This window comes from Artibeus jamaicensis, unplaced genomic scaffold (genome assembly GCF_021234435.1).
Source record: "Artibeus jamaicensis isolate MK-2021 breed Jamaican fruit bat unplaced genomic scaffold, CSHL_Jam_final scaffold_1689, whole genome shotgun sequence".
In the NCBI taxonomy this organism is placed as follows: domain Eukaryota; kingdom Metazoa; phylum Chordata; class Mammalia; order Chiroptera; family Phyllostomidae; genus Artibeus; species Artibeus jamaicensis.
The window spans coordinates 2,019,197-2,041,630 of NW_026522029.1; the positions used below are offsets into that span (position 1 = coordinate 2,019,197).

Below are 22,434 nucleotides of genomic sequence, written 5' to 3' on the forward strand. Positions count from 1 at the left end.
GTTCTAGGCCCTGGACAGTGAACAGCCAAGCCCAAAGTCCCTTACGGCCTTACGAAGCTCGCACTCCAGCGGGACGGACGACACACGTCTAACTCCACATGGACCGTACTGGTGCTGAGGACAGTGCAGGGAAACGTAGCCCAGGAAAGGGAGGGTGTGGGGAGAGTTCAGGTTTGCAGTGTGCGGTGGAGCGGCCAGGGAAGGCCTCACGGGGAACGTGGGGAGTGTGTGCGTGTGTGCGTGCGTGTGAGAGGGAGCACTGGGGACGGGGGCACTCTTCAGCGGCTAAAGCAAACTGACGGAGGAGCCCTCTGGAGGTTAAATCGGGTCCTCACATGCTCCTCACACAGGTTAGTAGGCGCTGACCTAGTGTGTCTGAATTCCCGCCGCTGCTCACAGCCACAAGGTCATTTAGCGTTTGCACTAGTAAAATGACCATTTCCTTGCTTATAGATTTAAAGACCACCTGTCAGGCGCAGATAGATGGGAGAAGAGTTTTATTAGCTCTTCTATCCACTTCCAGTGTCAATGATAGTTCATAGCCCCTCTGCCCCCCAAAACCATGAAATCTGTATGTTGACATGGTTTTGGGGCCTGGTCACAGCTACTGAGGGCTCCTCTGGAAAGGCAGAGAAATGGGCACCGGGGGACAGACGTCGTTTCGGGAGATCAGTGCCCGCCCTCCATCCCCGAAGCCCGAGCACACAGAACTGGCCTTAGACAGGAAAGTGCCTAAAATTGCACTGATGAGGCCAGAAGAGAGGGTCACTTCTGAAATGTTAGGAGCTTGTGTATACAAATCGTTTGGCCACGAACAACAGTCCTTAACGAGTACTGTACCAGTCTTAACAAGCAGCAATTACGATAAGAGACCCAAAGACCTTCCGGAGGGAAAGGAAGCTTCCGTGGTCCAGAGAATGCCTGCAGTTCCCTCCCCTGCCCTTGGACTCTTCCTGTCCCGGAAGGCCTCGCCTCCGTAGGCCCGGTGAGTATGAAATCATTTTCAACCCCTCACACCGAGGCCTCAGACCTCGTGTCTGTTCTCTTCTTACATCCAGAAACCAATGAGCCACTGAGCCCAGAAAACACTGGTTTTTAACAATAGCTACTCTATCTACAACTAGTCCTCATACTACCTATAAGACAGATACTATTTTTTTTCACTTTACAAATAAGGAAACAGAAGCTTGGAGAGTCTAAAGTAGAAGTACAAATCTAACCTCCTTCAACGCAGTTCTGAAGTTCATTCTTTTAAGCGCTGTTTTCAGTGCAGAGCTGACCTTCCGAAAAGCAGGCGCACGAGTGGGGACAGCAGGGGCCCCCCCAGCCAGTGGTTCTCCAGCGTTCGGGACCCGAGGTTCCCCATCCATCCTCACAGTTACTGAGGATCCCGGAGAGCTTCGGTTCCGTCCTATCCGTCACACTTGCCAAATTTGAATTAATACTGGGGAAAAATGGAAGCTTATTGTAAAACCGGGAACATCCAGATTTTAAATCAAAGATGGTCCATGGTTTTGCAGATGTCTTTTCTGCTCTGTATTCCACGTGTCGCCCTGTCACACGTCACGAGGCCTCCAGGAAGCAGCGCCCTGCAGCGCGCTCATGAGAAACAGGGCACGTACACTGGGGGCGGCTCCCTGGCACCGCCCACCCTAGAGCGAGAGCCGCGAGGTTTCTTCCGGATGAGACTCGACGTGACGTTGGCCCTGAGAGACAACTTCATACCAGGTGTACCAAGTGCTTAACCTCCAGCTGGGAAGTCTCCCAATGGAGACTTCACAAGGACACGCGCACGCACGCGCGCACGCACACACACTCACACTCTCTCAACAAAGCTCGGATGTAATACTCCTAATAAACTCTTGGTGAGGCCTGTCTTTGTGGCAGTACAGTAGGTAACATCATGTTATTTCCAAGAGACATTACTCATTAAACAGTCTCTGTGCTAAGCATTGAACAGCCGGCTACTAAGCCAGTAAATGCTGCCTTAATGACCAAACATCTGCTTGGCTTTCAATTTACTTTGTAACTCACTGGTTAACCTCAAACCTTTAGCATTGTGGAGTTTCAAGGATTTTGACCAAAAGTTAGAGCTGAGTTTACATATTACACACACCATCCCCGTCTATCACAGGCTCTCCTCGTCTGCGGTGAGTACGGCACTTAGCAGACAGGCCCACCCACCTGGCACTGCTGATCTGGAACGGCGGCAGAGCTGTGGGGGCAGCACTCTGAGCCAGACACGCTGAGGGCCCTCTCGGAACCTGTTCGGCTTGGGGAACATCAAAACATTCATGGAACGCTGCAATTCTTCATGTTCCGATGAACAGCTCCAAGCAGCAGGCATGACGTAGATGCAGTCTGTTTGCTCAGGAATCAGGGTAAACTTCAAGGATTAAGGACCAAAGGCTTCTCCCTGGTGGCAGGAACAGCCACCTACAGAAAAGGCCAGCTCTTCCGACTGGAAAGAACCTAGAATCCACGGCACTGCCCACTGTCCCACCTTCTCCCAGTCAGGCCTTGGGAACTCCGCGCCAGGTTCTCTTTCTTTACACTGCCCGCCCCCCGATACCACCACCACCACCACCACACTCTACCTCACTCGAGTGACTGTGTTGTGCTTAGGAATGAAACAGACTTGCAGCGTGGGCCGGCAGGCCAGCCCCAGGGACTGCAGCTCTGGGCCCAGGGACATGGCAGCACGACAACCCAGCAACGCAGACGGAATGGGCAAGTTTGCAGAAAGGCACAAACTGCTGACACCCAAGAAGGTGCAGAAAATCTGAACAGCACTGGAACAAGGAGGTTCAATTAGATTTGAAAACGCCCCACAAGGAAAAGCCCAGGCCCAAAGGTACGTCTCAGTTTCTTCTCCTCAAACACGCGCAGCTCCCCGGACGGCTGCCGCCCGACTCACACCACGTCCAGCGTGCGTCCGTCACCCAGAAGCCCAGCAAGGCGTCTCGGCTCAACTCCACTAGCATTAGAAACAACTCTCTATTGAGAAAAGCATAAACAATTAGCCAGTAGGGTATTTTATATACAGATGTAACAAACTGCAAGAGGTCAAGTTTAAGGAGGCTGCTCTTGACCCCTTTTATGGCCCTTTTCAGCTCTCCAAGTCCATGGCTGCATTTCTGGGCGGAGGACGTTCCACAGTGCACCTGACTGTCTCAGCAGAACACAGAGGAACAACTTGACCAGCAAATCTTCTGCCATAAATAAGACAAACTTTGGAAATGGCAATTTTAACTACTAAAACACATGCCTAGTTACAAAAAACTTTTTTTGCTCCCTGCTAGAATACAACAGAAACAACTCTTGAAAGGCTCAAGCTTCAAGGGCACAGAAGAAATTTTAAGCTGCTCATGGGTCACGTCCAAGGAACAGAGCCCACAGGCCCAGGCTCCCGAGGGGGAGCCGGGCCCAAGTGCCGGACCTTCGGCGGCACCGTGAGCTGCTGCCTGGTCCCTTTGAAGTGGACACGGACTCTGCTGCTGCTTAGTCTGGAAGTCCTGCTAAAGCAAAGGAGGAAAAGGCTAGACATTTCAGTTCTACGTCAGTGTTAAAATTAGCTTCTCCCTCTTTCTCCTCTTCCTCTTCTTCTCTTCCAAGTGGCTGGTAGCATCAGCAAAAAACATAACTTCACTTTTTGCCTCGCATTCCCTCTTGAGATACTCCAGACCCGCCATGTTGAAGCCAATGACATCCTGGGGAGGAAGACGGGGAAGACTGAACACCCTTCCCTCGCTTCCGTGCGGTGTCCCAGCACACGTGAGCCGGGGCCTCAGGTCTGGCTGCTTTCCTGTTCCCACCAGTCCCAATGCCGACCTCATCTCAAGTGAGGTTATGTCGGACGATGCCACCCGAGACAGGGCACAGCACACTATGCTCCCTGTAAGCCACACACACTCCGGCGTTTTCCCCTTGCTGCTGTATCTCTACAAACATACTCACCCGCACTTGGCTGACTTTTGAAATAGTTGTTTCCTTCAATTTTTCAATCACTGGCACAAGCATCTGGTTGCTCGTGATCTGCCCAAAGTGAATCCTTATAGAAAAACAAAACAGCCATGTTACGAAGAGGGGTAGTGGGTAAGAAGGGTAAGAGGCTCTACTTATCCTTTCTATGAACACCAAATAGACACAATACCAAAACAATTTTTTAAATGATTTATTTACCATATCCTGGGGGTTAGAAAAGCCTCTAACAAAAGAAGCTAAAGAAATCTTTTCCCTACTATTCAGTGCCATCTGATGACATTAAAAAAATGCTGTCTGGACCTTCCCACATGTCCAAACACTGACCTAGGGCCCCGAGACGCCCTGGATGCCCTCACGCTCTCTCAACCTCCAAGTTCACCCTCGCCTTCGACGGGGCCCTGGCAGATGTGCCTGTGAGCTGGTGCCCACCTACAACCCTCTGACATGCTAGGGTCATGGTGTCTCTCTCAGGATCAGTAACCCTGACCCAACGGCACATACAGCAGAGCAGTAAGAGATCGTGAGGAATACTGCCAAGTCCTCACAACTTGCCTCAAATCCCAAATATGGCGACTGCATAATACATTGTCCTTCTTTTGCTAATATCTGGATAGAATATACAGACTAGAAGGTTAAGAATTATGAAAACAGGCCAATTCATCAACTTCACTAAATACACCTGGTTTTTTTTCCCACTTTTTTTGGTATTGGCTGACCGGTTTTTATTTTGCCCTCATAAAGCATTTTAAGGAATGTTGCATTTGTCTCTGTTCCTCTTCTCTGTTATAACAGCTTGAGACCGAGGGGCAGAGGGTAGGAGACAGTAATAGATGATTAAGCCTTTACCAATATATTCTTCCCCATTACGTGTGAACAAGAATTCTTTGTGCTCAGAATATCACCTAATGAACGTGTCTGATTTAGTTCCTTCTATGTATGTTCTTTCCCATTTGTACCTTCAAAGACCTGGGAAGTAAACCCACTATTCCTGAAAAGGCTACCAGGAAGACAAAACAAAACCATCAGCTTAAACTAAACCATTATAAAAGAACAATGGAAGAGGCTAACCAGCCACCCAGCTGGAATTCACGGGCTTCAAGCAAACAGACTGGAACCAGAGCTTCTACGTCAGACTGAAGCCCGGAGACCCACGACTGGGGACGCATCCCTGCGTAATGGGGTATTACCTCAAAATGCACGTTTTAAGGGCAAGAATGATTCCAAAAGATAAGAAACAACTTATGTCAGGCAGCACGAAATGCTGTAACAGTCTCTGAAACTAAAACATCAGATTTCTTTTTTAAATCCTAACCTGAGGACATGCTAAAGAGACAGGAAGGGGGGAGGGGGAGAAAGAGACGAGAGAGAGAAACAGCGACTGGCTGCCTCCAGTACACGCCCAGACTGGGGACGGAACCGCACCCTTGTGTGTGGGGGACGACAGGCTGAGCCACTGAGCCACCCAGCCAGGACACGGCAGCTTTCTCTGTCCCAAAGTGGTGACAGCTTCTGTCAAGGTCCCACTAGAGCAGGTCTGCTGAGCAGACACGGCCCGTTTTGGAAAAGGCCGTTACCTGAGGAGAAAGAAGAGGCACCTGCACAGAAGTTCAACGTCGGAGCCCAGCTGGAGGAACTCATTGAAGAGTCTGAGGATGTCTGGGACGTAAGAGAAAGGCAGCACGAGCAGGGACTCTTCCAGCTCACTGAAGAAGAAAGCAAACATCAAAAACGCCACATTCCGTAACGTGGTCAATTTGCAAATCTTTCCTCTACTATTTTTCTCTGCTGCTTTTATTTAACAGATCTTATCTATTCAGAATTAAATATTCATCCATTTCTAGATGGTTCTCTTTTCGATGTTTGGTTTTTCACACTGAATACTGTCATCTATTGGACGCATCTGGTCCATGGCATGGTGGGGGAAGTAACATTTGTTCTTCCCGATAACTATTTCTCCAACCCCGCTGTGAAGGTTCCGTCTTTAATCACACTTCGCCTCTGTTCACCGAGTCCTTGTATGCAACAGTCTGTCTCAGGGCTGCTGCGTCTGTTTGGATGATCAGCTGATTCTGACAACCATCCTGTGCTATTTTAATTTTGCTAGTTTACAGGGGTTTTTTGTTTGTTTTTAAATCTAGGAGAATAGCTCCCCTTTTGTTGCTCTGGTTCTGGTTTTACTTTTCTTGAACTAGCTCTAGTATCATTTCATCAATTCCAAAAGGATTTCAGCTGGAGTCACAAATGTGTAAATTAGGTTTAAGAAAAACTAAAGCTTTGAGACAGAACCTTCCCACCCAGGAATGCACTGCACCTCCAGGAACCTCAATCTCCTTTTTCATTTCTCCAGTGAAGGCTCATCATGATTCAGGTCGGCCCTGTTTACCACTTGTAAGGGATACATTTCCATATTATAGATCAAACTCACAAAAAAAAAAAAATCGAAATAAATCACTGGGGCGGGGGTGGCTGGGATGGGGGTAAAAGGCAGAAAACTTTACTTGAACAATGAAAATTTTTTTAAAATGCAAAAAATATAAATTATGCATTTCAACAACAAACAACAAAAAGTAAATCACAAATGAAAAACATTATTCCAAAAATGTATGACAAAAGATATTAAAAATTCTTAAACACCAGTAAAAGAAACTACTGAAGCACAAGAAAGGAAAAGTATCAAAAGTTCATGGGAAAAATACAAATGGCTAACAAATATAAAATTTTAACTTTGTCAATAATGAAAAAAGAAAACAATACAGCCCTGGCAGGTGTACCTCAGTGGACTGAGTGTGGGCCTGCAAACCAAAGGATCGCGGTTCGATTCCCAGTCAGGGCACATGCCTGGGTTGCAGGCCAGTTCCCAGCAGGGGACACATGAGAGGCAACCATGCACTGATATTTCTCTCCCTATCTCCTTCCCTTCCCCTCTAAAGATAAATAAAATCTTAAAAAAAAATAATACAAAACAACCTTCTGCCTCTCAAACTGACACAGAATGTTCAAAACTCTGGTAGAAATCGGGAGCACAAGCCTCTGCAAAGCTTGCTTCCACCTGCCAATCAGTCACTGGACAGCTGGAGCTCCCATCTTAGTAAAAATAACAATGACCAGGGTTTCTGTGTAAAGGTGTTCATTGAATATTACAATAGCAAAAAATAAGTGCAACATGCACTAGTAATTATTTGTACAGTGGAGTACTGTTCATTCAGTGATATGTTCCTGAAGAACGGCAATATTGGCAAATGCTCAAAGGACAGACACAGAGTTATCTGTCTACAAGATGATTCCAGTTGTGGACGCGCACAGAAGATAAGCCCAAGGAAATGCACTTCAGAAAGTGTCCAGTGCGGTGCTTCTGGCCGAGTTACAGAGGACACCATGACCTACAATGTAAAGCAGCCCCGCCCTTCATTTGCCCTTAGAAGCAGAACCACTTCAAAAAGAACGTTGTGATGAATTATATTCCATCAGAATTCGGACGTGGTTAAACCTAGTAAGGAGGACACACATCAGTTATAGTTTCTCCTTCTCTCAGGTTCACGGGCGCACCCAGTAAACCTTGTTAGCTGACAAATGACAGCAACGGTGCTCGGAAACTCACCTGGACTTGATTCCTTTAAAAGTCTCCAGCACGTAAGCAGAAGGCTGTCAAGGAAGGACCGGGGCATTAGTGACTCTGTGGCCTGGCTTCTATTGAACACCCTGATTCTGTCTCCCAAGAGCCAGGACCGTCCCTCTCTCATGACGTCGTGCTCTGAAGTGGCGAGACATGCAGGGGCCTGGCGTTGGTCGGGTCTGGGTTCACACCCAGCTCCGCCACTTACCAACCATGTTACCCTCTGTAAGTCAGGCTGCTCTGCTGACCACAACACAGAGGTGCCCTGACTCGGACGAGCCCTGCAGTGAGTGAGACGTGCAGGGTACTCGGTCCCCGGCTGCTGCTGGGGGCATGCACTGTCCCATCAGTCTCCCCTCTGCTTCCTCGGACTGACTAGGTCACTTTTCCCCCCAAATCTTCAATTTCTAAGTTTATTTTAGATGAACAGAATCTTCAGAGGGCTCTGGGACACTAAACATGAACAAACACTAGAAAATAGAAGAACACTGGTCCAAAAAAAAGACTACTTGGAAGTTAACACTAAAATGGTCCTTATTCTACTCACGGAGATATTGCCATGAGCCATCAGGATGGGGTTGGTGGGAAGAGGAACCTATGAGGAAATTATGAAATCCAGACATTAGGAATGAGACTGTGATAGTGCTTGTCACAGTCAGGGCGATAAACAGTATTTTGCATTTTGAAAAGAGAATCTAAGACAGACCCCCAGACGGAAAGAGTAAAAAAGAACCATGAGCCTTTTAGTTTCGGGAGCACTTACAATGCGCTTGGGCAACAGGTTTCACCCTGAGTCGGAAGCGGCCGCCCGGCCTTCCGGACCCAAGCAGGAGCCTGAGTGCCACTCGGGGCCGTGAAACCGCCCCCCATCTCCCTTCCCGTCCTGCCCTTGAGGCCACGCTCCCTCCTCCCACACGCCCTCACCACCTTCTTTCTAACGTTTGACTGAGAAAGACTTGCTGCTACGTTCTCCTCACTTCCCGACCTGAGTCCAACACAGAGCCACAGAGCTGTCCCTCTGGGGACGTCCCCCAGCGAGTGACTCACTGGGCGCCTCACCTCTCTCCCTGCAGCTTTACAAACGGCCCTGTGCGCCTGCAATTTCGCAGTCTCTTCTCGGTAGAGTTCAACAGCCTCCATGATCCTCTCGGCCTACGGACGACGGGGCAGGGCAGAAGTCAGCGCAACACACGCCCCCGCCCCAGAGCCCCCACGGGCCTGATCAGCAAATCCGCCAACGGCCCGACCCAGTTTAATAAAGATAGGCCAAGAGAGCCAAGCTGCATTTAAAGACGTCTTTGGTTTTTCTTCCTTCTTTTTCGGGAAAAGGACTAAGTGTTCTGGATTCAGGTAAGAATGGATGTGGGCAGCTCCCAGGAACATCCGAAAGGTGCTACTTTTGGGAGATCAAGCTTTCCCTTCTGGACACCACGCCCTGGCCATATAGCGCACTTGGTCAGAGCGCTGTCCTGAGATCGCACCGAGGTTGCGAGTTCTATCCCCAGTCAAAGCACATGCCGCCCCCCACCCCCTCCAAAAAATAAAGCAGCCAGGCGCTGAGCAACAGATTCAGTACCAGCACCTCCTGGTCACAAAGAAGGGAGACAGGTTTTGATCCCCACATATTCCCATTTAAAAATTAAGCCAACATTTTGCTACCAAAGGACTATTTGCTTGATAAAGGTTTTTACTAAACAGCTTGGATCCTACAAAAAAAAAAAAAATCAACTTACTGCTTTGACTGTTTCAATAGTTTTCTTTCCAGTAAAGTAATTTTCTCCTTGAGTCTCCCCCGGAACCTGCCAGAAACAAAGAGATCCTTGAATCATGTTGTTGACAAGCATTAAAGACTCAAGAAATTAACCTTAAGTCATCCATTAAAGACCAGGCACTATTATTTCATACTATTACCAGCTATTGTTCACGAGGACTTAGTGCCAGAGACCCTGTATCCTACACGTGTGGTTACAAGACTATGCTCCTTTCCAAATGCTCAAAAACAACACCCAATGTCTGATTTGTATTTTTGTTCTACAGTGAAATAATCCCCTGAAACCTCCTAAAAAAAAAAAAAAAAGAAAAAAAGCCAGAATGTAGTTGAATAAGGAAGGACTATTCAGCTTCTCTCCCGTAATGACTTTGGAATCTAGCCCAATTCTCATTCCATCAGAAATTCTTGAAATCATGGTAAATTCCAGTAATTACAGGGCACGATCCCAGGATCCCAAAAGATTGACTCACTGCCGGTTGGTCTTCTTTGGCCACACTCTCCTCATATTCCGCTTCTCTTTGCTGTTAAGAGACAGAAAGAAATTAATTAGAAAGAAGAAACGTGGTCTCTACGCGAAGAGAAAGGACAGTGGGACGGTGAGAAACTGCTGCTTGCGGAACACAATCCGCTGTGGCCTGTCTCTCTGCCCGGCTGCCGAAATGGTGGCCGCAGCACCGGAAGCATCTCCTGCAGCCTTCCCTTGGACTTGGCACCCACTCGGGTGTGACCGCACTAGACAGAACACTTTGGTTGGGACAGCACGTCAGACACCCAACCAGCCTCCTCGTCACCAGGCCGAGAGTCCTCACCATCTCCCTCTCGTCCTCGAGAACCAGAGGCTCCCTTGTCCTCTCCCAGAGTCGCAGAGATTTGTCGTGGGACGATGACACGACATAGTCTCCGTTGGGGCTCACGGCCAAGCACCATATTTCCTGGTGGTGCCCCTGACGAGGAAACACAACACCAAACCCGAGTGAGCACGTTCCTCGCAGACTGCCGCCTGCTTACATGACAGAAGGCCGACAGCCGGCCCACAAAGTCGTTCTTAGGGACCGAGCAAGAAAAACAGGCGAGAGATCACCTCCAGGGTCTGAATGTGCTCAAACTTGTCCGCGTCCCACTGCTTAATCTTCCGGTCCTTCCCGGCAGTGAAGAAGAGGTGAGACTTGGGGACAAACTGGAGGTGCATCACACTGGAGAGCAAGACAGGTGTTCAAACGTCATCCAGCTGCATGTCGGTAAAGAGTCTTACACACATAAATAGCTTTTAAATGGCTAGTTCTAGCGTGCCTCACTTATACTCTAGAATCTTAACAGCATGACTGCCAGGGACACTAAACAGACACAGAGGCTTAGGGGCAGGACACGGGCGACTCAAACGGACGTCTGAGAGGATGGCACGCACCTGTCATCGTGTGCAAAGAGAGACTTGTGACAGTCCCCAAAGTCCATCCCCCAGATTTTCACATTCCTGTCGGCAGAGCCGGTCGCTATGAGTGCCCCGTCCTGTGAGGCAGAGAGGTGACTGTCACTTGACTTGACTACGTGGAACTCTATAAAGTAGGTACAGAAAAGCTAACCGAACATTCAACCTGTTTCTGTCCAGAAGGAATTTCATTTCTCTACAGAGACCACATACTTCTTTGCTGTTATGTACAGATCTACTTAAAAGCTTGTGAGAGAAAGCGAGAGGCCTGTGACATAACTGTTTCTGCACTGCTGCGGGGCGGGGCCGTGTGTTGACGGGGGTTCTCTCTGGCTTTGTTGAGTGGGTAGGAAAAAGAATTTCTGCCACGGGATTTGGAGGGAGAGGGAAAGAGGAAGAAAGAAAGAGGTTGGGAAAGAATCTACTAAAATGTTAGGACCTAGCCTTTCAACCCACGCTCCCCATCACTCTTTCTCTTCCCGTTCTTATTTCAATGTGCAGTTTAAATGCTGGTGAACACAAGGAAATTGAAAATATTTTTAACACCGACTTACTCTGTTCATGAGCTGACACAGACAGCGTTTAAGTGTATATACTGCCACCCCCAGTCATAGCCAGACACTGCAAAACTACGATTCTGGTCGAGAGACTAAAAGTTTACATAGTGCAAAATACCACAGATGCCCAAATATAAAGTTTCCTCACATTCCTTCAAAGCAAAGGGGGCTGCCTTTTTGAAGTCTTTATATTTTAGGGTACCCTCAATTTCAGCATTTTAGACAAAATACTATTTGCAGAATCTGCAACAGGGAGCTTGTTACAAGGATTAACTCAGGTATTTGTGAAAATATTCTGAAAGCATTAGAGTAACATATATAACAAGTATGATTGTAATATTTTCATTTTGGGGGGTGGAGAAAGATATACAACAGAATGAACATACCCAGCCAAGAGCTAAGAAAATGCTTTAGAAAAACAAGTGGTTACTGAGATGCCATTAAAGTTTTACTTACATAAGAGATGTCCATGCATATGACAGGAAGTTTGTGTCCATACAGTGAAAGGAAAAACTAAATGTTAAAGCAGAAAAGAACATAAATAGTTCATGTTTGTCTATGAAATGTAGGCACAGGTTTTATTACACGTGAATCTACATCAACCACTGTAAAACACAATGCGCACACCGCCCTGGTTGCCTTATGTGTTCATTTTCAAAGAACCCCCCACACACACATATACATACACACACACTGAGGCACCTGTGTCTCCTGCAACCTCTCCGCCGAAAAGCCCCTGGGGCACTGACTTCACACGGTTCCCAGGTTCAGTCCAGTCCCCCCAGCCCTCTTGGGCTGGGGCCCAGGAAGCTGCCTTTCTAGAGCGACCCCAACGACCCCCGAGTACCGCCCAGGGTGCAGTCACAGGCCAGGACACCAGCGCTGCTCTTAAAACCACTGGCTCTGATGGGATTTTCTGCCCACAGACTTTTCTGACCTCGTGAAATGTAACTTGCTTTAAGCAGAAGTTATAAACCAAAGGATTCTTTTAAATCTCTGGCATCCCCAGTGCACCTACGCTGTTTTGAACACATACAAATTTCCAGAAATATATTCCTGTGGGCACGGTCAAGGCCACTTCCTTATACCCTCCATCCAAGGTCAGTCAGAAGGAAGAACATATCCAGGCGTGGCCACTGTACCTTCAAGGTGTCAACATAGAACACTTTCACAGTGCAGTCGAGCAGAGACACGGCCAACAGCTTCTGGTCGGGAGCGAACCGGACACACAGAACATCTTCATCCAGCTGCAGGGTCCGGGTTTGCTTCACGGAGAGTCTGGAATCGCAGAAACCACCAGACAGAAATGCCAGACAGCTCTCTGGGGCTCGGCGGAAACAGACAAGTCGGAAGGGCACGCGGTGGGCCCACCTTCACTCCAAATGTCTCACCTCTTCTGGGGACTGTTTTCATCTTTCACCAGCTCGAAGTCCCAGAACTTGACGGCTTTGTCCGCACCCCCCGACACAAAGCCACGCTGGAAACCAAGTGACACTTCAGTTAAAAGTGCTTTAGTACAGAAGCGTGAGTAAGACACATCGAAGTAGTACAAAGGACCACTTGTATTTAATGTCATGGGGTAAAGATTAAGAAAAGTATGGTTTCTAACCCCCTCCATTCTCGTTGGGAGCTGCTGCCAGGGACCTTATTTGGGAATTCCTAGTGGACTCTAATGCAGACAGGTGACAAGGTGCGGGACGTTCCAGTCAGACTTTCATTCAGCGTCGGGAAGAACGAGCCAGGGGACACTTGTTGGGGGGGAGGGAACGGTTTGCTCCACCGGAGAGGACAACAGTATGAAGAGTTTGCCCCTCGGTGCTAAAGCGGAATATCCAGACTGGACCATCTAAACTGTTCTCATTGGTCCCGTCACACTGTAGAGTGTGGCGCTGTCTAGAAGCCGGAGGCAGAAAACCGATCTCAAGCATCTACCGTCTGCCTGCCACTTCGGGGATCTGTGACGCAGGAAACGACCTTACAATGATCCTCACAGTTGCCATGGTGATAAAGACTACCTAGGCTATAAAGTCACTGTAAAAATAGCAATAAGTGACCTCCTGAGGGATGTGAAAATACTTTGGTAAAGACAGACCACTGTACAAAGGCAAGAAATTACTATTCATGGTGTGTTCTGACCCCAAAGGCATTACCCACTCTAAATTCCAGATTCCATTTTTCTCCAAAAGTAATGTCTACTTTCAATGAATGAAGGTTCACAACCTTTGAGAATATTCAAATGAACAACCTCTTAAGGTATTTTCAAAAAATGCCTCAAAATGCTCTGAGCAACTGCACCGTTACAAGGCCAAGTGCAGTCTCGGGGCGACCCCTTTGAAGGGAAGCACAGCACAGTGAACGACTTGTCCGGGCTGATGTACTTGCTGAAACAGTGCACTCACATGTCACAGACAAACGGACTAATGGGAGCAGGAGAGTCTATCTATGCTCTGCACTGTGTTACCCAAGGAAATAGTTCCTCTAAGAAGCATCATGAGCCACTGACAAAAATCATGAAGATAAGGGATCTGATGTCACGTGTATGATGATCAGAGAAGCCAACAAGGGTTCGTTTCTCAGGGGCAGCTGTGTGCACTGTGCAGCCCGTGATGCGGTGTCACACCGGAAATCTAAAGGTGAGACACAGCGAGGCTTCCTTTAAAGCAGCCCCCAGCGAACTGCGCTAGGCAGCAGCAAAACCTGCCAGAAGAAAGTGGAGAAGCAGCCAGAGCCCGAAGTCCAATCTTCACACTGGCTTAGTTACCTGGTCTGGGGAGAGACACAGGGACCACAGAGCCCCGTCATGGGCATCCAGCGCCTCCAGCAGAGCTCCAGAGGCCAAGTCGTACAGCTGCAGCTTCCCCGTCTGTGGGAGACAGAAGGGGCACAGCCCTGCGGCACACCTGCCCTCCCCACGGCTCCCACCAACCCGGTTCCACCGGGCAGCAACCCTGTGACCCTGTGACCGGGCACTTAGGGAAGGGACTCCACATTCTGTGCTCGGTACGTCCTCTCCGAGCAGGTGCTGTGAAATCCCGGGTGGGAGAGCTGAGTGTTCCCTGGCAGGGCCGCCGTGCTGTGCAACTATGGGACCATACTGCCCGCAGCACTGGACTCCCGCTGTTTTCAGGGTTCCCCAACTTCAAAGGGAAATACCGCGGCCACAGGCAAATCAGAGTAAACATCACAGCAAACAGCAAACCTAACCACCTTTAATCAGTCCTTTCAGCGGACTACCCTCGAAGGTAACTGGTTTCCCCAGCTCTTCTCCATCTAGTTCTGGTTTCCTCCTTTCCCGTGCACACAGTGAGAAATGGCCACCCACCAACAATGCCAGGGAGGGCAGAGAGCCCCCTAAAAGTCACCATGTTAGAAAGCAATGGGCCAGGCGCCCCAGCCCCAGAGCCCGGGCTGCCCTGAGCTCCCGCACGCGCAGCGGGGAGGACGAGGCGGCAGACGGGTGCCACGGCTGCCTCTCTCCTTCCCAGCTCAGTGACTGCGGGTGAATTCATCTTCATGAGCCTGTTTTTTTTTTTAAGCTGTAAAAACCAACTTCTCTACACAGCTGTGGGATTAAATGAGATAACGTGCATTAGCTGTGTAGCACGGAGGCCCGGCTAGGGACTGCACGTGTTTTAGCTACACGGTAGTCTCCAGAGCAAAGGTCTCCCAAGAGCAAAGAGCAGATGAACATTTGTTGGAGGAATGAATGAAAAAGAAGGGAAACTTTCAACTGAAATTTAATGTTCTTTCCCCGACATTGGCACTAGGATCTCTCCAGCTTCCTTTATACTTCGTGCTGGGCAAAAGCTATCCATTGTGATACATCAGTTCTCCAGTGAAACGATCGTGCACGTGTGACACTGGATGACGGGGATAAAAGTGACAACTGTTTGCAAAGCGCTTTTCAAAACATTCCGCAGACCTTACTCCATTTTATTCTCACCCTTACCAACACTTAAGGTATAAGCGCTTATTAGTGATTTGCTATGAGCTAGGCTCTGTGCTAAGTGCTTGGCGTGCTGGGAGGTGGATTATTTACATAATTTACACGAGGAAACCAAGGCTCACAGGGTTAAGTAACTTGCCCAAAGCTCTAGGAGCCTGTGAGTGGAAGGGCGGGGATTCAGACCCTGGCTCACCCAGTGGAAAAGCTCTGTCAAAAGCAAGTGTCATTATCCTGTTACATAGATAAGGAAACTCCCTAAGAGAAGTTATGTGACTTGCTACAAATTAGCTACTTTGTAAGGGAGAGAGTCTGACTCCAAATCCATGTCCTGCTCACTCCCGGGCGGCTATCTCCCCATCTGAGCAGCAGCTGGACTCGGCCTGGGCAGCTTCTACTGAATGCTTTCCTTCTACTGAATGCTTTCGTTTGCCCAGCGCAAAGCTGGGTACTCAGTGCGTTTCACTGTTAGTCTCCTCAAAACACAATGACACGCCTGCTCACAAAGCACGCCCAGAAGGGCAATCACTGAAATGTCAGTGACAGTTACCTCAGGGTCCTGGCTGTCACTGTCTTAAAGAAAACGAAACCTTAAAAAAAAACCCTTAAACAGGGAACAGTAAACCAACATCATATTACCCAGTTGGAATACATTTCCAATACGCTAAAAAAATAAACAATTTCTCAAACATCTTTAAGAAAATTGAGTGGAAAAGACACTGAAATCTAAGAAAAAGCCTCAGTTTACCTTTGTTCCTATGACCACCTGCCGGTCGCCAGGCACGAAGAAGGAGCAGAGCGCGTACTCACAGGCCATCGTGCGGATGCACTGCAGCGTGGACCTGCGGGGCGGGGGGAGTGAGCACCGGCGCGCAGAGGGAGCCTGCTTCCCCACCCGAGAGGTCAGGGTGTGTGTGTGTGTGCACTGCACACGTAGCCACGAGAGAGGCCAGAGCCTGACCGACCCCTGCCTCACACCCACCGCAGCTGAGGGAGAGAACGGTAAGTGGTGCCGAGCCTTGCTTTCGTTGTGAAGGGCTTCCCACCCCCTGGAACGGACAGCATACCGCGGCGGGCAGGGAAAAGCACCTGCCCAGTCACTTCACGGAAACAAGTGAGCCCAGAGCATTGCCAGTCAAATCAGCTTATTAGTATATACATTCCCTCTGTTGCACTGGACCATAAAATTCACCTATTCAACAAACAGGCATCAAATGCCCGATTCATTCATCAAACATTCACTGAGCACCAGTATCTCACAAAGTTTAACACTCTTTAGGGATGAGACAAGCAAGTGTTGGTATATCCGGTGACTGAGGTGCCACAGAGAAACACAACACAGGAGCTGGGGCGAGTGCTGGGGGGGGGGGCAGCAGACTGCCCCTGGATGCGGATGCAGGGCAAGATGGTGCCGGGCAGGAAGGGCAGGGAGCACAGAAGCCACGACGCAGGCGGGTTCTTGTTGCATTGAACGGACGACAGAAAGGCCGGCGTGGCTCCCGGGAGCAGAAGGGGCAGCAGTGAGAGGGACGTCTGGGAGGACTTCGGCTTTTCGTTGGAGTGACAGGGAGCTACTGGACGTGGTAAGACGTCTGTTATAAAAAGCCCACTGGGCTGCTGTGCTGAGAACAGCTGAGAGAGGGGCCAGTAAGGAAGCGATCCCGGCAAGACGATGGTCCTGGGAACTCGGGGGCGGGGAAGGGGGCGGCGGCAGCTGGCAGCACAGGTGTTAAAAAGTGGCTGGATTCCAGATTAAGTTTTGGGGGTAAAGCGGATAGGATTTGCTCACGAACTGGATGTGGGATGTGAGAGAGGATCGAGAACGGCTACAAGGATTTGGGCCGGAACAACTGGAAGGGAGTAACTACGCACTGATGAGACAGGACAGTGAGAAGCCGGGAAAGTCCTGGGCGAGAGGAATGGGGAAATGAGGTAAGAAAATTAAACACGGCCAAGCAGCTTGCGCAATTTATAGCCAGCTGGCGAATCGCTGGGCCTCATGTCCCAGAACCAGGGACACTGAAGTGAATGGGTTACCCCTCTCCTCCCCAACCAGACCACCACGTCCCTGGCTGTAAACCACAGGGGTCGGGAAGAGAGGAAGGCTGACAGAGGAGCCAGCTCGGGAAGGGGCTGCGGGCTCCACTTTCAGGTGCCCCCGCAACAGGAACAGCACATCTGTGCTCCCCCAGGAACTGCCCCTCGCAAATTCCCACGTTTCCCCTCTATCGACTTGCTCAAGGGAAGGTGGCAGGGTTTTCACCCTCCACCTTCTCAGACTGCCGGCCTCTGATAGTAATAAAGGCCACTTATACTGCAATCCCTGTCTCTGTTTCCTGGCTCAACGGGGACAGACAACAGGAGACCCAGAACTATTTGCAGCCCCCCAACCGGTTTCACTAAGATGGGGAGGTTTGCGGGAACAGCGGGTGGGACGGTTGTTGAAGAAATGAAGACCAGAGGTGTGGTTCGGGACACGTGAAAATCTGAGACGAAAATCCTACTAGACCTCCAGGTGCTGATCCAACAAAGGGTTTGGATAAGTGAGCCTGACGTTCAACGAGAGGCAAAGGCTGGACCTACAAATTTACGTGTGATCAGCACAGAGAAAGCCCAGGGCTCAAGATCGCAGAGCTGAGTATAGACAGAAAAGGTCCCAACACCAAGGGTAAGAAGGATCCAGAAAAGACAGAAAGAACAGCCACAAAAGGAAGCAATGAAAGTCAAAAAAGCGTCTCAAAGAGGAGAAAGTTATCAGTTCAAGCAGAGAGTGTCGAATGCAGCTTATGGTCACTGGGCTCAGGAACAAGCTCACTGCTGAGGTGCCCAGAGTGGTTCTGGTGCAAAGGTGAAGATGAAGGCCAGCCGGGGACAGAGGAAGACACAGTGGGGAAAAGCAACCACGGGGAGGCGGGGAGCTATGAGACTGGGCTGCTGTTCCCGTGAAGCCGGGAGCTGGGATGGCCTCACAGGAAGGGAAAACTTCCGATGCAGGAGGAGGAAGATGCTGGGAGGGGAGATGAGCAAGACCTGAATGCGCAATTATGATTAACTTTGTTCGGGGCTCCAACGCGGGGCTACGAGGAAGGGCGGATAACGTGGAGGCAGGTGCAGCTACGTCAGAAGGCGTAACGGGAGCATGTGAACGTTTTGTGGAGGGTCCCATGTTCCAGTGAAGCGGGAAGCAAGGCCCCAGCCTTGAGGCGCTGGACAAAGAAACAGTCACCTCGCAAAGTGAGCAATGAAGGGGTTACAGTGAAGTGACCAGACATCATGAAAAGCCTACCTCAATTTAAAAAGTAGGCAGTACATTTGGTTTTCTCTAGCCAAGTACAGCTACAAGCTTTAGATGTGGAATTAAGTTTGAATTTTTTGTATGAAAAAAAAAAGACAACTTTTCCTACTCCAGACTCCACAGGCCCATGCTCAAAAAGCACTGAAGATACATTTGGGGGGAACTGTACTTAAGGCCTTAAAAAAACCCATAAGTAGCCATGAGGAGTATCAAAAACTAAGTCCAAGGGAAGAAGACACTGCTGGATAAAGCTATAGGAAGTGTCGTTTCACGAACCTGTTCCAGATCTTAATGGAGTCGGCCGCTGCGGAAAGAACAGCGATGTTATCCGAGCTGAACGACAAAGTCCGCACGTCACTGCGATGCCCCCCAAGGGTCACCCTGCTCATCCTCACAGGCTGAGCAGCAGGCGTTGAGGGATTCAGTGAATATAACTCCACCAAGTTGTTCTGTAGCAGGAAGACAGCTTTTAACTCCCCTTGAGGTGAATGAATCAGGTCGAAGGATCTGCAGGAGAAAATATTCATTAATGTCTCAGCTACTATCTTAGCTCACAAGGTTAAAGCCTTTTCCAGAAAAAAGGCTTTGCAATGTCCTCAATCTACAAGACCTCTGCATGAGTCTACAGGACTCCACAGAGTGCTCTGAGCACTGGAGAACAGTTAATTAAAGAAATCTGGGCACAGACACTGGATCTCACACATACCTCGTTTTTGTGCATCTTTTCTAAGTGACCTTAAATCCTTTCAGAACATGAGGTATATACATCTTTCTTTTTAATTGGCATCAGGAAAGAGTAGTAAACCAACAGGTGAAAGGTGTTACAATAAAACAAACGTGAGACGATGAGTAAGTGGGTCTGGGGCGAGGGTGACAGGAGCCAAGTTTACACAGGTGTCCCACGATCGCTGTCCCCAAACATGTACTCGTACAGACTGCTTCCAAAGGGCGTGACAAAGCACACACACTCTGCAGCTTGCTGCCCCACGGCACCCCGAGCCCTCGGGCACTCCACACCCTGCGTTTCCACTCACTTGATCTTGGCGGCAGTTCTGATACTGGTCACCCGTTGGATTTCATCTTGCAGAGTCATTTCGACACTGACTTCCGGGTCTTCCTCCTCCCCTTTGCCAGAATTTGCTCTAGAGGAAGAAAAAGACAGTCATGCGACCACTTTCCTAGAATAAGCTTTGCTATTACCTGAGTCACGTTCTGGCAGACACCAACAATTGGTGTGATCTTGGAGGGTCACTAACCACACAGGATCCCCAAGAGAATTAACACAGTGTTCGCAGAAAAAATGCTTTGTGAACGACAGCATCAGAAATACATGGCGTTATTCCACTGAAGGGGTCTTCTCCCCAGATGGAGATGCGACAGCCCATATCATTTCCTGGGGACGAGTCTTTGTTTTAAAGTATTCCACGGAAATATTTCTGGTCAATTTTCTAACTTCAGGACTTTTTAGAAAATCCATGAACCTGCACTTACCAATGCAATCACGTCACATAAACCAGAGATTTCGAGAGTTGCCAAGTCAGACCACTTTTTATTTCTCTGAGACTTGATGAATTTCGGCCACCGGGGCACCGATTTCTATGCTTACAATGACCCATTTCGGGGTTACATCGCCTCTAAACTTCACACATAACCGTCCAACCAGCCTTCTCATAATCCTGAGGGTTAGCACTAGGAGACGGCTGTCGCTGAGGACACGCAGCTAGCCTCCAAGAATTAAAGCATTTAAAAACTATTTTAAAAAATCTGTACAGTCTTTCTAGTTCAGTGGGGCTCTGGGTTCAAGACTTAGGAGCGCACTAGTTATGAGGCAGTCCTACAGAATATAAATTAAAAACCTGGACTACCATCAAGCCACAAAATGTCCAGCTTTTAACAGTAATTGGTAATAGAGTGTTTCCTTAAAAACCCAGTTTCTCTATGAGTACTCTGAGGCACAGAATACTGTATTGTCAGTAAGTGTTAAGGAAACATACTTGGCTTTCTTCCTAGCCTTCTTCATCTTCTTCTCCATTTTCCTCTGAATCTCCTCTTTGGAAAGGACACAGAACACTTCCAGCACGGAGTCGGTTCCCTAGAAAGATGAAAGGCTGCTGTAGTCCCGGACGGGCGACCTGCAATTTTGCTCTTCCCCAGTGAGGACCAAACAGTAACAAGTCCTCTTCCCCCCTGACTGGTTGCAGGGCCTCAGACAGCTCCGCCTCCCTGCACTCAGGTCTCCTTCCTCTGTGAGGGTGTGGACACCTCCGCCCACTCACAGCGCTGCTCTGAAGACTAGGTAGGAGTTGGTGCTTTTAAATAGCTTAGAAAAGCAGGTGCCTAATGAATGGTTGCTAATAAGAACAGTTACAGCAATTATCGTTGTCATTATGCTCTTAGAAGCCAGGGACGATAAGTCGACACAGGATCGTGTAATGATTTCTTAACACGATCCAAGAAAATTCATTTCCCCACTGCCTAGGAAAGACCAAGTCTCTGAAAGGACCGGCCTTGTCCTGTGATTTTCTCCTACGTCTGGTACTCACGTGGCAAGCGAGAATCCTGCCCGTCCTGTCGGTTGCGAGGTTCACGACTCTGTCCCTTCCTTCCCGCATGATGGAACCAACTTTTCTGCACGTAAGGATGCGCTACAGAAGAAGCAACACGTGAAGGTCAATGTAAGTCCTGCTGAACCTCTGGAAAGGTCTGATTCCACGAAATGCAGATGACACGGACGTTCCCTCCAAGGATGCCGGGCACTCCACGTTTAGTTACAATTCTCACCCTTCCCACCACTCAGCTCAGTTAAAGGAACAAAAATGAGTTACATCCTCAGGGGCTTCCTCCGTCCCGAGGGTGCCATCCTCCGCTTCCTGCGGGGCCCGCATTCCAGGGGAAGACCCCTTGATCTTCTTGGGCTCTGGTTCTTCTAGATCTTCAATCTGTTTTATAAAAATGGGAAAATCTGAAAAAAATGTGTCCCAGGCGGTGACTCTTAACCCTAATGACTCGAAAACCGTTCCTGTGGGCCACTAATAACTTCCAGGGACTGATCCCTCTAATCAGACCTCTTCGGGGGGAGGGCATCTATCGGAACGTATTAAAAACTGACTGGGGACTTCCGCCAAGATGGAGGTATAGGTGGATGTGCCGTGCCTCCTCACACAACCAAGTTTAGGGACAACTAAATATTAGCATCAGAAAACAAAACCAGAACACGGAAAACTGAACTTTTCGGAAGTCCGCTAACAACAAATTCTTCAGCCCGACCGGTAAGGGGCGAAACCGGCGTCTGGTGAGGAGTTGCACAGGAGGGCTCGGTCGGACCCGGGCGCGGAATCCAGACGCGCGAATCCAGACGCACGGGTTCCAAACGCAGGATTGGACCTAGTGAGCGACCGAGCAAACCCACCGGGTGAGCAACTGCAGAGGAGACAGTGGGGAGGCGGTGCAGCGTGTTGACTGCGGTTGCCTAATTGCGCGCGAGCGAGGGAGTGGGCGGTTGGACCCCCGCTGCGTCGGCGATAGAGAGCGCCGCCATTTCCCCGCTCTGACCACGCCCCCACATACAGCGTCACAACCCAGCGACCTGGGAGTCCAAGGCGCCGCTTCTCACATTTAAAGGGCCAGAACAGACCAAAAATGTCGCAGGAAGACCTCAAAGCCCCAGAGATAAATCTAAGCGACGAAGAAATAGCAAAACTCTCAGACGCACAGTTTAAAACACTGGTCATCAGCTTCCTCACAGATCTGGTTGATTATAGCCACAAATTAGAGAAACATATGAAGGCTAAATTAAGGGAAATGAATGGAATTCCACAGGAAACCCATAGAGATGAAAAGGAAAC

At 49.2% G+C, this 22,434-nt stretch overlaps 2 protein-coding genes across 6 annotated transcripts in view; one reads left to right on the forward strand and one right to left on the reverse strand.

Moving 5' to 3' along the window:
* Nucleotides 1–1,042, forward strand: part of SPAG17 (sperm associated antigen 17) — a 185,500-nt gene extending 184,458 nt beyond the window's left edge. The window contains exon 48 of the mRNA XM_053656086.1: nt 841–1,042. Within this exon, the coding sequence (XP_053512061.1) occupies nt 841–980 (140 nt within the window). The 3' untranslated portion in view covers nt 981–1,042. The remainder of the gene's footprint in view (nt 1–840) is intronic.
* Nucleotides 1,043–2,586: 1,544 nt separating this feature from the next.
* The window catches only part of WDR3 (WD repeat domain 3), a 30,661-nt gene continuing 10,813 nt past the window's right edge, over nt 2,587–22,434 (reverse strand). For 3 of the 5 annotated variants that reach the window (XM_053656082.1, XM_037135107.2, XM_037135109.2), the window contains 21 exons: nt 21,415–21,528; nt 21,133–21,234; nt 20,584–20,681; nt 19,624–19,731; nt 18,866–19,096; nt 16,043–16,136; nt 14,113–14,214; nt 12,743–12,828; nt 12,494–12,629; nt 11,808–11,864; nt 10,774–10,874; nt 10,450–10,561; nt 10,178–10,312; nt 9,839–9,889; nt 9,331–9,396; nt 8,657–8,749; nt 8,145–8,192; nt 7,583–7,626; nt 5,559–5,687; nt 3,958–4,051; nt 3,020–3,710 (listed from right to left, as the gene is read on the reverse strand). In XM_053656082.1, coding sequence (XP_053512057.1) covers nt 3,555–3,710; nt 3,958–4,051; nt 5,559–5,687; nt 7,583–7,626; nt 8,145–8,192; nt 8,657–8,749; nt 9,331–9,396; nt 9,839–9,889; nt 10,178–10,312; nt 10,450–10,561; nt 10,774–10,874; nt 11,808–11,864; nt 12,494–12,629; nt 12,743–12,828; nt 14,113–14,214; nt 16,043–16,136; nt 18,866–19,096; nt 19,624–19,731; nt 20,584–20,681; nt 21,133–21,234; nt 21,415–21,528 — 2,157 coding nt within the window. In that variant the 3' untranslated portion in view covers nt 3,020–3,554. Of the gene's footprint in view, nt 2,998–3,019; nt 3,711–3,957; nt 4,052–5,558; nt 5,688–7,582; nt 7,627–8,144; nt 8,193–8,656; nt 8,750–9,330; nt 9,397–9,838; nt 9,890–10,177; nt 10,313–10,449; nt 10,562–10,773; nt 10,875–11,807; nt 11,865–12,493; nt 12,630–12,742; nt 12,829–14,112; nt 14,215–16,042; nt 16,137–18,865; nt 19,097–19,623; nt 19,732–20,583; nt 20,682–21,132; nt 21,235–21,414; nt 21,529–22,434 lie in introns of those variants that run through there. The other 2 variants (XM_053656084.1, XM_053656083.1) reach the window with 2 other exon arrangements.